The sequence below is a fragment of the Carex rostrata genome, chromosome 29 (assembly GCF_964058835.1).
Source record: "Carex rostrata chromosome 29, lpCarRost1.2, whole genome shotgun sequence".
In the NCBI taxonomy this organism is placed as follows: Eukaryota; Viridiplantae; Streptophyta; class Magnoliopsida; order Poales; family Cyperaceae; genus Carex; species Carex rostrata.
In genome coordinates this window covers 6,759,963-6,772,919 of record NC_135946.1, presented here as the reverse complement: position 1 = coordinate 6,772,919, position 12,957 = coordinate 6,759,963, and the positions used below count along the sequence as shown (strand labels likewise).

The following is a 12,957-nucleotide window of genomic DNA, read 5'->3' as shown; positions in this document are numbered from 1 at the left end:
GCACATGTCATGTCTAAATATAGTATATAATCACATGATGATCATACATTTTATATTAATTTGAGTAATAATATAGTATTCTTTTATAATTATATAATACAAAACAATTATGTTCATTCATGTCATGAATGTAATTTGCAATATTTTAAACATTTTATCCGAAACATTTCAAATATAATTTCAATTTATTTTAAATTTGCTAAAATAATGGATACAATTCACATTTAAATCCTCTAAATTTAATTTATTGAATATGAATTCATAAGTAAAATTTTGATGGTTCAGATTCAAATCATATCAGGACTGAATCAAAATCTGATCCATATCATATATATGTTGACAGTACTGGCAGCTAGTGGGGATGCAATATCCTGTATCAACCCTTGTTTAATTGAAAAGGACACAACAGAAAAAAGGAACCATTAATTTTATCATCAGTATATAATTATATATATACTCTAAAAATGGTTTGTCAGAGAGAGAGAGAGAGCGCAATACGGTTACGGACACCTCCAAAAGAAACTCAACCACACAAACACCCACAGAGAGAGAGAGAGAGAGATGAAGGTTGGATTTTAGCAGTTTTCAATAAAAGACCCAAAACTGTATTTTGGGGCTATAGATGTAGTATATAGATGAATATAGATGTAGTTAGAGATACCTTTGAGAATATATAGTACATCAACATCCCAAGTAGTACTAGCAGGGAGGGAGAGAGAGTAGCTCAAAAACAAATCAAAATGGACAGTTCCAGTTACTTCGATGTAATTGTGATCGGTGCCGGTATTATGGGTAGCTGTGCGGCATACCACCTCTCCAAACTCAACCAAAAAACTCTGCTCTTGGAACAGTTCGATCTCCTCCATTCACTCGGTTCATCTCATGGCCACTCTCGCACAACCCGGCTTACCTACCCGGAGTCCTTTTACCCACCTCTAGTCTCTCTCTCTAGGTCTCTCTTTCTCTCCGCTGAGTCCGAGGCCGGGTACACCGTGCTCACTCCTACACCTCACCTTGATATGGGGCCACTGTCTGATTTGAGTTTCAAATCTTGCATTGATAATTCAAGTTCAACCGAGCACACTTTGTTGGATAACAAGAGCTTGAAGGAGAGGTTCTCCGGTGCGTTCGATTTGCCAGAGATCGATGGATGGACAGCTCTGGAAACTCCACTTGGAGGTATGAATATATACACACATTTATAGTGCCAATACATCAATCTAAATATGCATGTACATGCAGGTGTATTGAACCCAACCAAGTCAGTTGCAATGTTCCAGTCACTGGCAGCACGGCACAGAGCAGTTATCAGAGACCGTACGGAGGTCACCGGCATAAAGAAGGAAGCAGCATCAGAGCCTGTTCAGGTGCTTACTGCCCGCGGGGAGGTGTTTTATGGCAAAAAAGTTATTATTACGACTGGCGCATGGACCCACAAATTAGTCCGGTCGGTAAGCGGAATAGAGCTGCCGATAGAGCCGGTGCACACTCTGATATGCTATTGGAAGATCAGAGAGGGGCACGAAGGGGAGCTCACAGCAACTGCCGGTTTCCCTACTTTCACGAGTTATGGGGTTCCCAACATCTACAGCACCCCTTGCATAGAGTACCCCAACCTCATCAAAATTGCCATGCACGGAGGAATCCCATGTGATCCTAACCATAGAGACTGGCAGGTGGGGTCCTCAAAGGAACCCAGTGAAAATACACTGGCGGATCCCGTTGCGCAATGGATCAGCAAGTTCATGCCTGCGCATGTCGAGGCCAATAATGGACCCGTCATGACACAGGCATGCATGTACTCCATGACGCCAGATGGCGATTTCATCATTGATTTCTTGGGAGGGGAGTTCGGGAAGGACGTGGTGGTAGCCGGTGGGTTTTCGGGCCATGGGTTCAAGATGGGCCCTGCAGTAGGGAAGATTCTTGCAGAAATGGCCGTGCAAGGTGAGGCAACAGTGCCCGATGGGGTCGACATGGGGATGTTTAGCATTGTGAGGTTTCAGAATAACCCCGGTGGAAATGCGAAGGTGCATGCGGCACAAGTCTCGGTGCACGAAACTTGAATCATTTACATGCATTTGTCAATGGAATATATAGGATTTATCGTTTACATGCATTTCTGGATGGAATAATGATTGCCTTCAATTTCCTTTCTTAATTGTTCATTAAGAAGTTAGATGTAATGTACTTTTAACTTGCATGCATGCTTCGTCTCTTCCATTGAGATAGATGTCTTTATTTGCAGAGTGAAGTGAAGTCCCTGTGTTTTTTTATTAATTGTTTCAATTAAGATAATACAGCACCGTAATCCTCCTAGCTAGTACTATAAAAATTAAAAAAGGACATGTCAAATTAACTTGAGATAACTTCTGTCAAGCCACTAGCAAATGGGATTAAGGGTATGGATATATTGATTACTAGAACCAATTTGGGTTATTTTCACCATATAAAGATGTACCAGCACTAAATTATAAACAAGCTCCTCCTTGTCAGTTGACTAAGGAGTAGACTTGACCGTAATTAAATTAAGGAGGGAAAACAGCAAAAGAAGATGGAGTCAGTGTTCCATACCCATGGAGATCCTTCTTTCATCTTAGAATATATCACTTCAATGATATAATGGACCCTCGGTCTAAGACCAGAGTTGTATTCCAATCTTACCAGACCCCCCCACCAAGGGTTGGGGAAACAGCCCTTGAGATAGATAGCACGTGACTATCGAATCAGTCTCGCAGAAGCGGGCCTGGACCACGTGATATAATTAAAAAAAAAAAAAATTTGAAATTCAGAATTATATGTTTTGCTTAGGAAAAATGGGTGTAATGGTCATTTAATGTTTTGTTGTGAAGTTTAAGAGTTAATTATCTTTGGTGTATATGTACATGATAGAGTTATTTTGTATTTGATATAGAAAAAAAAATGATAGTTTCAATAAAAATTTCAGATCTTTTTGTTGAAAATGTCTCTTTATACTCCACCAAAATCCATAGCGAGCACCAGTTTGACATCACTTATAGACAACCATCACTTAGTCTAATTAAGTACAATTATCTCGTCTTACAAATAATAACTATGATAATTGGTGCATAGAATTTGACAGAAGTTAAAAAGGGAACTAATGGAGGAGCTACGGTAAGTGGACTTGCCGCAGCTGCAGCTGGAGGTCTTACAATGAGTGAACAGGTTCTGGTACCTGGATCAGGCATTAATAAGTGGATTAGTATGATACTGGTATGTGTATTTAATTACTTTTACCATTTTGCTCATAAATTGTAGAATGAGAAAGTAGTCAAACTCTATGCCCTTTCCCTGTTTCCATAATATATTCTAACCTATCAGTATTGTATTGTGTCTAATGGTACTGTACAATGCATTGAACCTTAATATTAAGTACAGAGCTGAGGATAAATCATATAAAAGAACTGTGACCAAAACTGATTGGTACCAATGTTAAGTGTACTATAAAGATAGTGCTTGTGTTGATTTTATTTTTGTTTTTCACAGAAGGTTGTTGGAAATGCTGGTCCCACAGTGGTCAAAATTTCGGGGAGAGGTTCTAGATAACAATGGTGTCAATACTTACTGGGATCGTATGAACCTACATTTTCTGAGGATTCAGGATAAGTTTTTCCTACAGAGTATCCTTTTACATTTTTTTCCTTTTTTTTTTAATTTACACTTACAGGTAGTTGTTCAATTGATTTTTGTTGACTTCTCCTAATTACATTTAGCGGCATCCATTTTTCGACACAGATGACAGATATAGGTCCACTTGATAATGCAGGAGATTAATTAGATAGTCAAATTAGCAAAAGATTTTAGTTATAGTTATGTTTACATATTGCAAGATCCAGGAATGAGATAGCGGATGGACTGGCAAGAATAGCAAGGGAATTAGGGGTGCAGTATGAAGGATATACTTATCCAATGTTTAGTGAACTGGCAAGGGGTATTGGGTAGATTGAAGGCACAGTGTGGTGCATTATAAAAAGGAATTCTGCTTTATCTAGTTCAGGAACAAAGAAGAATGTAACTTGCCTACGGGCATGATTCAAGCAAAAAAAAAGTATAATTGAACTTTTTGCAACATAAGTTGTAATTTGTTGAATTATGAGTTGAAATGATATTATTCAGTTTAAGTAGAATCAATTATAAGTAATGCGTACAAAAGAATGCAATTATGTTAAGAAAATAGAAGAATTAGGGACAAATAAGCCCCAGACCCGTTAGGGGTTAATCATTATTGACTAAATTAGGAAATTAAAGAGTTACTGAGGTCTTATCAGGTCCTCTTATATATACAATTAGAATTTGCTAGACAGTTGAATGGTGTCTATCTTAGGCAATGGTGCTCCTTAATCAATTTTCTAATTTTGACCTTAGTTGATTCATCTGATCAGATTTTATGGCAATGGACCACACATGGAAATTTTACTGTTAATTCTCTCTATAATATGGGGGGTACCTAATAATGATTTCCACAGTATTTGTGTGCTAAAACATCTTTAAAAGTCAAAACTTATGGCTAGTTAAGCAAAATAGGGTTTTAACAAGAGATGCAATGTGTACTGTGCTGAGATGGAGTTAGTTGATCATTTGTTTGTTAGTTGTCGATTTGCTAAATCTATATAGTCTTGGATTGCTAATTATAACAGGTTTGTGTTTGAGTACAGTTCTGTGAGTGAATTGTGGGAATTAGATTATTGCATTCCTTTAAAAAGATGCTAACTTACTAGAAATAATTAGGGTTCTGTTCTCTTGGATTTGTGGCTTGATAGAAATATAATTATGTTTAAGGGTGAACAGGTTCAAGGTGTACAGGTTTTAGGGGCTAAGATTATAGTTGTAGCCAATTTTTGGGCCATGAATCAAAAGTCTAATCTTATAGTCTCATTTTACCTTGTGATTTGAAGGACCTGACAGGTACTGCTCTGATTTCCATGGAGGATATACATGATTCAATCCTTATGTTTTGGGCAGGGACCAGTTCAGGTGGTGAAGATGACAGTTCAAGCACCTCACTTCTATCATATGAGATTTATTACAATTTCAGGGACTATTACGCTTTTCTGGACTGTGTAGGGTATTATTACTTTTTTAGGGTCTGTTTTGCATATTTTGGTGTATGGACTTGTGGTTATTTTTTAGGGTATTGTTATTTTGCATATTTAGGGTCTGTTTTGCATATTATTACTTTTATGCTTTCTAGGCCTTACAACTGTTATGTTTGTTTTTGGTGCTATGCTATTTTCTGAATGCCGAGTGCTGTCTTGGGTTGTTGTACCTGGTACCAGTCTGTTAGTACCAGCTGAATACTGTAAGGTCTTCATGTTCAATGGAATCAGTGGCTAAAGCGCTTCTTTCAAAAAAAAAAAAATGGAGTTACTGATTTTAGGAAAACACATTTCTATGAAAGTTTCATTTTTAGAAGGGACCGTTAGAATAGGCATCCGTTACAATAGACAGAATTGCAAAAATACTTGACTATATAAAGAATACTTGATCAGAATTGCAATAAAGAAATTACAATTCATCACTTAATCTTTTCGCAAAATCTCAACGAATTAATTGATTTTGATACATAGATAAATAGACTTTGGAGGTGAGTCTTATTTCTCCTAATTTGTTTTGATTTATTCTTTTCTTATTTTTGACATGATATTCAAACATGGTAATCTACTACTGAGTCTTGATTTTTTGCCTTCGTCACACATCGTTTATTATTATTATTATTGTTTTTTTTTAAAAGTAAAAAGCACCTAAAAATAAAATGCAAGTAAGAAAATAGTATTAATCTAAACCACTTCCTACATATCTATAAAGATTGAAAGCATTCTGATTCTATATATTTTCATGTGGGGTCAAATGGATTTTAAAAATAACTTTATTATATATTTTTGCATTGATTCTATGCTCTTCATATCTATTTATGAGGGCAACCCACATATATTAGCACTAGTTAACTAATTTATAACTAATTCTACAAATTTAATAACTAACTATAAAAATTTGAGCTGGGCTACGGTGCTTCGCGAAGTAAAATGAGTATTTTACTTCACACTCGTATTTTGCGATTTTGAAGTTCAAAACGTTGATCCGAACCGTTCAAGTTGATCTCCATATTAAATTGTGCTTGAAGGTTAAAACTTTACATTTTTTGGAACTTTTTTATTATTTTTTTAGAATTTTTGAAAATCACTGGCTTTTAGAAAATTCTAGACCGTAAAAAACAGCGATTTTCAAAAATTCTAAAGAAATAGTATAAATTTTCCAAAAGATAAATTTTTTTCCAAAAAATACTAATTAATAACTATTTGTTTATAAATAATAACTACTTGTACTAATTATACTAATTAATAACTAATTATACTAATTTATAACTAACTATAATAATTAACAACTAGTTATACTAATCAATAACTAATTTGGACTAAATAATAATAATAACAAAATATATGGACTTCTTTACAAATTGCCCAAAATCGCCTAGACAAAGAGAGAGGAAAGTGAGTACGGTGAAAAAAATGAAGATCGGTGAAATTCGGAACCCTACAACATATAAATTTAAAAAAAATAAATAAATAAAACTCATTTAAGTGATTTTAATAGAACAAGCACATTGAATTGCAAAATTATAAAAATCACCTCCACCAACAGAGTGCCTTGGTGGAGGGAGAGAGTTATAGAAAAAAAAATCATCTCTACTTTATACTAAAATTTTGGTGAGGCCTTTCTCAACCGAAGCAGTACCTCGGTAAAAGTGATTTTTGTAACTTATTCACCTATTATGTTTGTTCTCTTGAAATTACTTAAACGAGTTATATTTTAAAAAAAAAATCCGACATATATATAGAACTTTGAGCAGCCCATTATTCTATCGATCAGGAACGTTTTTAACCGTTTAGAGTTCTGATGGCCGAAAAAGAACTGAGCCGCCAGGACTTATAGCGGTTTGATAGTTTTAAAAATAACACAAAAACCATGAATATTTTTGTAATTTTTTTATATTTATTGGATATTGATAAATACTCGGAAGGATATATATAAATTTTTATATTTCCATTTATTATTTTTAAAAGCACCACTGAACTTTCATGGTCATAAAAACCTCCATCTTTGTTGATCCACTAGTGACCTTGTTGCGGCTCCGCCGCAATTGAGTTTTTGGTGTTTATTGGTTTATATGGATGGTATTTCTGTTTCCGTCTGCAACACATTTTTTTTCATTAGAAAGTGCATTGATGAAGTAAACATGGACAAAAGGGACTTCTATACATGTACAAAAATAGTATCATATAATTTTGTTGTTGAGAACAATCAAATCAACAAACAATGAATAGACTGCATAGGAAATATTAGCAGTCAAAAGTAGTATAACAGTAAATAGGTTCAAATTTATACAATTCAGATTTAAGATACTTTGATACTTTCATTTGGTTGAGTAAAAATTAAATAAAAGGGAACCGAGTACGTTTGGATGCACTATAGAATAGCTAGAATAGCTACTATTTAAGAATGGTGCTAACTCAAAGCTATTCGGAATAGCTGAAAAGTTGTTTGAATGTATTCTTTGAAATAGAGTTTGGGGAAAATGAATAAAGTAATAATTTTTGTGCAATTACCTTCTAATCTTTAATTATTATTTGTTGAAAATATTTGAAACATCTTTTTAGCTAATTTAATACATCAACGTAATTAAAAATAGGAAATTCATCCAAGAGCAATTAAAAAATATTTAAAGCATCTTTTTATCCAATATGTATATTGTTGAAGATAAAAAAAATATTAAAAATATCTAACTAGTAATTAACCAGGTAAAAAGTACAATTAAAGAAGATATTTTCAACAAATAGTTTAATTTATAGTAATATACGAAAACATAATCTAACCATTAGAACAAAAGTAGTTTAATAAATCTGAAATAGTTAATAAGCCCTATAGAAATAAAAGGGTTGAAAAAAAAAACTAGATTACTTTTAACGTTGAGATCTGCACAATAATCTTGGTCATTAGAAGAAGAATTTTTTTTTTTTTACCACTAGTCTAATCTACATTTCAGAGACATTGGACATTGACTTTGTTAATCAACCAAGTATGAATTTTATTTTTCCTTGTTTTAGTTTTTACCTATTATAGAAGTATATTGGACTAATAGGTGACATTCAACATTTTTATTTTAATAACAGGTCAAAATCCTATTTGTATCAAAGAAACTCTGATCTGGGTCCAATGTGAAATTTTTGTCTCAATCTATATCAGCTTCTGTATATACTGGTTACAGGGTACTCCTCCAAATTTGCACAATGAATATGTGGATTTGAAAGAGGGATCCTACCATCAACCAAAACAAACTAAAAGGGAAATTATGTAAGCGCCAACTGTGTAATGAAAGTAATAAAAAATTGAAGAGGACTCTTTCTCTCTCCTCATGCTGCACCTTTTTTTTGGCTGAAATCACTATTGCACCTTTTGGTGGGGTTAATAGCACTCAACATGTTTTGATGCACTACTATTCAGAATAGTGTTACTATTCTGAGAACAGCCCTATTCTCCTTCATCCAAACATACTTAGAGGCTTGTTGATTTACGGCTTTTAGTTGGTCATTGTAAAAACTATCTATGTGTTGGTACCTTGGTACCGATCCATCAAACTTATTGTTTCTAAATAGAAATAGGTGGGGCTCTCTCCTAGGGTTCTCCGTAGAGTCAGCCGGCTGTTTCACCCTACTCTTCCACCTTGATCCTTCACTAGCCCCTCTCGTCTGCTCGGTTCATCTTGCTGTGTCTTAATGGAGCGGATGGATTCGTTCAAGGATTCCGTCGCTTGTTGTCTTTTCCGTTCGCCTCGGTTTTCCGGGTTCGACTGAGGGTTTGTAAATTCATTATGCCTCGTAGTATCTACTATATCTATATATGAATAAGGTATGTATTTTGGTTGTTGCCGATGACAAGAACGTGAAGAGTTGTCTTCTTTCTTCTCTCTTTCTTCTTCTTTCTTCTCTCTGAGTGGTGACTGTCCTGGTCCGGTTGATTCAGTTTCCGGTTCCAATTTGATTCAGTGCCCTTGTCTTCCTCCTCTCTGAGTGGTGACTGTCCCGATCCGGTTTGATTCAGTGCCTCTCAGCTGTGAACTCTTATGGGTGGCGTCAAATTCGGAAAGAAGAAGACATTTCGTTCTCAAGAATGAGGCATAGTCCGCGAGATATGCAACTCGAAAAAATTACTGCTGTCTACATTATCAGATAAGAAAATCGGAAAGCCCACCTACTTGTTATTCGGGCGCGATTAGAACAATTCGCATTCTCTGACTTCACGTATATTTTATTTTCTGACATAGCAAATTAGATGATTGTATAAGTAGCTCCATGTATAGGTTTTAATGTTGTTTAATTTCAACAAAACAAACTTATATAATAGCTACTTTGTACATCATTGGATCAATGCAATCGCCTACGGGCTTTCAACCAAAAAAAAAAGAAATAGGTGAGGTATCCACTTTTATTCAAAATTTGAATAAAATAAAATGCAAGGAAGAAAATAGTCTAAATGTAAACCACTTTCCTACGTATCTATAAAGATTGAGAGAAATTTTTTTATTAATATTAAAATAAAATATAAAATTTAACATTTTGCATCTAAATTCGATTTTTTTTGAAATTTAGCTATTTTGGAGAATAATTATCCGGATTTATACCTTCTTTTTGGAAAATTATTTTCCAGAAAGAAATTTGAGTTTACGGAGAATGAGAAATGTGTGTTTTTTAATTAAAATAGAAAATGTTATGATTTATTTATTTTTTGTATTAAAATATTAGAAATATTTTTTTATATTTCTTTGAAAATAGATATAATACTATATTAATTTATTAGAAAGACTGTCACAAATAACCCGGATCAATATTTTTTAGGTCAGATTTTTTACGGCTCTAAGAAAATTTAAATAATTCTTTGTATGTTATTGGAAAAAAAAAATGTTTCTGATTTGAGTTATTGATTCCGATTCAAAAGTCACTTATGAATGAGTAAATAAATAAAATATCGTGGTCTTTCTAATACATTCAAATTTTAAAATACTGCATCTATTTTGAAACAAAAATGATATCAAATCATTTCTTCTGACAAATGTCATATTAATCTTTTTTTTTTAAATAGAAGGACCACAATATTTTCCAGTATTTATCTAGAAGTGACTTTTAAACTGAGATTAATAACCCAGATTCAAAATATTTATTTTTCAATAGCACACAAAGAAATATTTTAATTTTTTTTACAATTGCAAAAAAATCGACCTGAAAAATGTTCATCCGGATTATTTGTTGTATTCTTTCTAATAAATCAAATTATATAGTATTCCATCTATTTTCAAATAAATATATAAAATATTTCTAGTATTTCAATACAAAAAATAAATAAATCATAAAATTTCCTATTTTAATTTTAAAAACACATTTCCCTATAATTATTCTCTGGAAACACAAATCGAGAGAATAATGCTCTGGAAAGAAATTTTTGAATCCGTAGAATAATTTTTTTGGAAAGAAGATCTGGATTCGGAGAATTATTCTTCGAATTGGGCAGATTTTGAATTTCCTGAATTTGAATTTGAATGCATAATGTAAATTTTTATATATTTTTTTAATATTAATAAAAGTTTCTGCATTCTGGTTCTATATATTTTGATGTGGGGCCAAATGGATTTGAAAAATAACTTTATTATATATTTTTACATTGATTATGATGCTCTTCAAAATAAAGCAGTATTAATTATGTTTTGTTTTCATGGGAAATTTTCAAACGAAGCTGTCAGGAGGAGAATTTTCATTCCAATTTTTCTATCTGTAGTATTAAAAAAATAAATTTAAATATGTATGATATTGATATGACATTATTAATTGCTTAAGTATATATGTTTTACACATGACCATGATAAAGTACATATCCTGGAAATGAATGTTGTAAACTTTTCTTGCAAAAGAGGTAGTAAGAGGATATATCATGATAAAGTTAAGTTTACTGAAACTAGCTTATAGCTAGTCTAGTTACCATTGCAGGCATGATCGATTATAATTAATTAATTCATGTGATTTCAGTTCGTACACCTTAATTCATTCACAAATATATTAAGTATGTATAATTAATTATCTGCTGATAGATATGATTTCTCACAAATAATTAAGGCAAATATGACAGACATACAACTCTTACTAGTTCACAATAAAAGTAAAATTATTATTTTTCTAAATTGATTTGAACATTTCATGCCAATGCCAGCTGTTACTATTAGTTAGTGCAGGAGACAAGGAGAACTGGAGAAGAGAGGTTGATTTGATAGTATTAAATTAAATTAGTGCAGGTGCAGGAGATAAGGAGAGAGAGAATTAAGTAATTACCTAAAATTAGGCCGAGACACTCAGTTAGTTATGAAACTTCCAGGAAACTTTCCATTCCCAGATGAATTTTTTTCATAAACCATAATTAAAAAAAGAATTCTTAGGAAACCGATATAATTAATTTTTTTTTTAAAAACCATAAGAACCGTGGGAATGCCACGGTCTGTGATTTTTTTTTTCCAGACCGTGTGGTCCTCACGGCCTTGCAAAAAAAAAAAAAAAATTATTTCTCCACACTTGCACGAAAATTGCCATAGAAAATCTGGAAAAAAATTCAAGACCTTGGGAAGCTAACGGTCTTAACAAATTCAATTCTCAAGACCGTGGCAAGGGAACGGTCCACCCAAATTAAACTCAAGACCGTGGGGTTCCCACAGTCCGGCCTACATTTTTTCTTTTTTTTTTTTACCGTGACTCTTACTTCTTCCTAATCCAGTGAGTATATCTCTTCCCAATTTTTTTCATCTTCGCTGTTCTTTCTTTCTTCTTTCCTTCATCTAAATTTTTTTTTTTTGCACTCTCATAATTAGATTGATTTTTATTTTAATTACATAAGTTTGTATATTTTTGAAAGATGAACAAAAAGAGCTTCAGATCTACAAATTTCGTTAGGTATGTGTTTAATTCTTTTATTTTTGATAAATAATCCGCAATTATGAATAAATGATTAGAATAGATTGTTTATGTAGTATAAATGGTTTATGTAGTAATTGTAGTATAAATAAATGGTTTATGTATAATTTTTTCTTTTTGTAGTATAAATAGTTTATGTGTATTTTTTTTGTTTTCATCTAAAGATTGTAGTAAGTTTTTTTTTTCAATGACGATCATATTTTAGGTTGTAAAATTGAAAATGATATCGATTATTGTTGTGAATTTTTTTTGTTTAGATAATGTCTCGAGTGAAAATAAATATTTATTATGGACGCGAAATTTTAGACGCACCGACCTGCACATTTTCTGTTACTAATTTAACGAGTCTTGATGAGCTAAAAAAACGTATATATGTTAGCATTCATTTGCTCCCTAGTTAGTTCGATCTGATAATCAATGCTCGTTTGAACACGGCACCACCTGGCTCAACAGAAAAATATCAGTTATTTAGCGTAGACGAGGAATCGATATGGCACATGATGCTTGAATATGCCACTCAGGTACTGAATTTTAAACTTCTTGATTTAGTTGTTGAGTCGGTACCAATTGTTAGTCATACCAATTATGACCCATATCCGGGTAGTGTACTTGGAAGTAGTAGAGACACAACGGTGTCTGATTCACCCATATATTGTGATGACCCACCCGAAATATCGATAGTGGATGATTTGGTAACTCGTTTTAACGAGATGAATAATAATACTAGCTCAGACACAAGCTCAGACACAAACTCTGACCTTGGTGGCTCAGCTGTCGGAGAAGATGATATGGCTGAAATGGAGGATCAAATTAGAATGCAAGATGTAATGAAAGAGTGGGTAAATTCTATTCCCTTTATTAATCGAGGATTGCAGCATCCTTTTCCAGCATTTAATGACGATGTGCCGATGCCGTACAAGGATGAAACATT

At 33.1% G+C, this 12,957-nt stretch overlaps 1 protein-coding gene across 1 annotated transcript; it reads left to right on the top strand.

The window, feature by feature from the left end:
• Positions 1-547: 547 nt before the first annotated feature.
• Positions 548-2,247, top strand: LOC144546433 (putative sarcosine oxidase). The gene is made up of 2 exons (XM_078294973.1): positions 548-1,179; positions 1,243-2,247. Exons 1-2 carry the CDS (start codon positions 741-743, stop codon positions 2,064-2,066), a joined length of 1,263 nt encoding a protein of 420 aa, XP_078151099.1. The 5' UTR covers positions 548-740; the 3' UTR covers positions 2,067-2,247.
• Positions 2,248-12,957: the final 10,710 nt, after the last annotated feature.

Excerpts from the sequence above, each read along its gene's own strand:
- LOC144546433 (XM_078294973.1), top strand. The coding sequence starts at position 741 with ATGGACAGTTCCAGTTACTTCGATGTAATTGTGATCGGTGCCGGTATT. Across the intron at positions 1,180-1,242 it reads TCTGGAAACTCCACTTGGAG|GTGTATTGAACCCAACCAAG; the intron begins GTATGAATATAT and ends ATGTACATGCAG.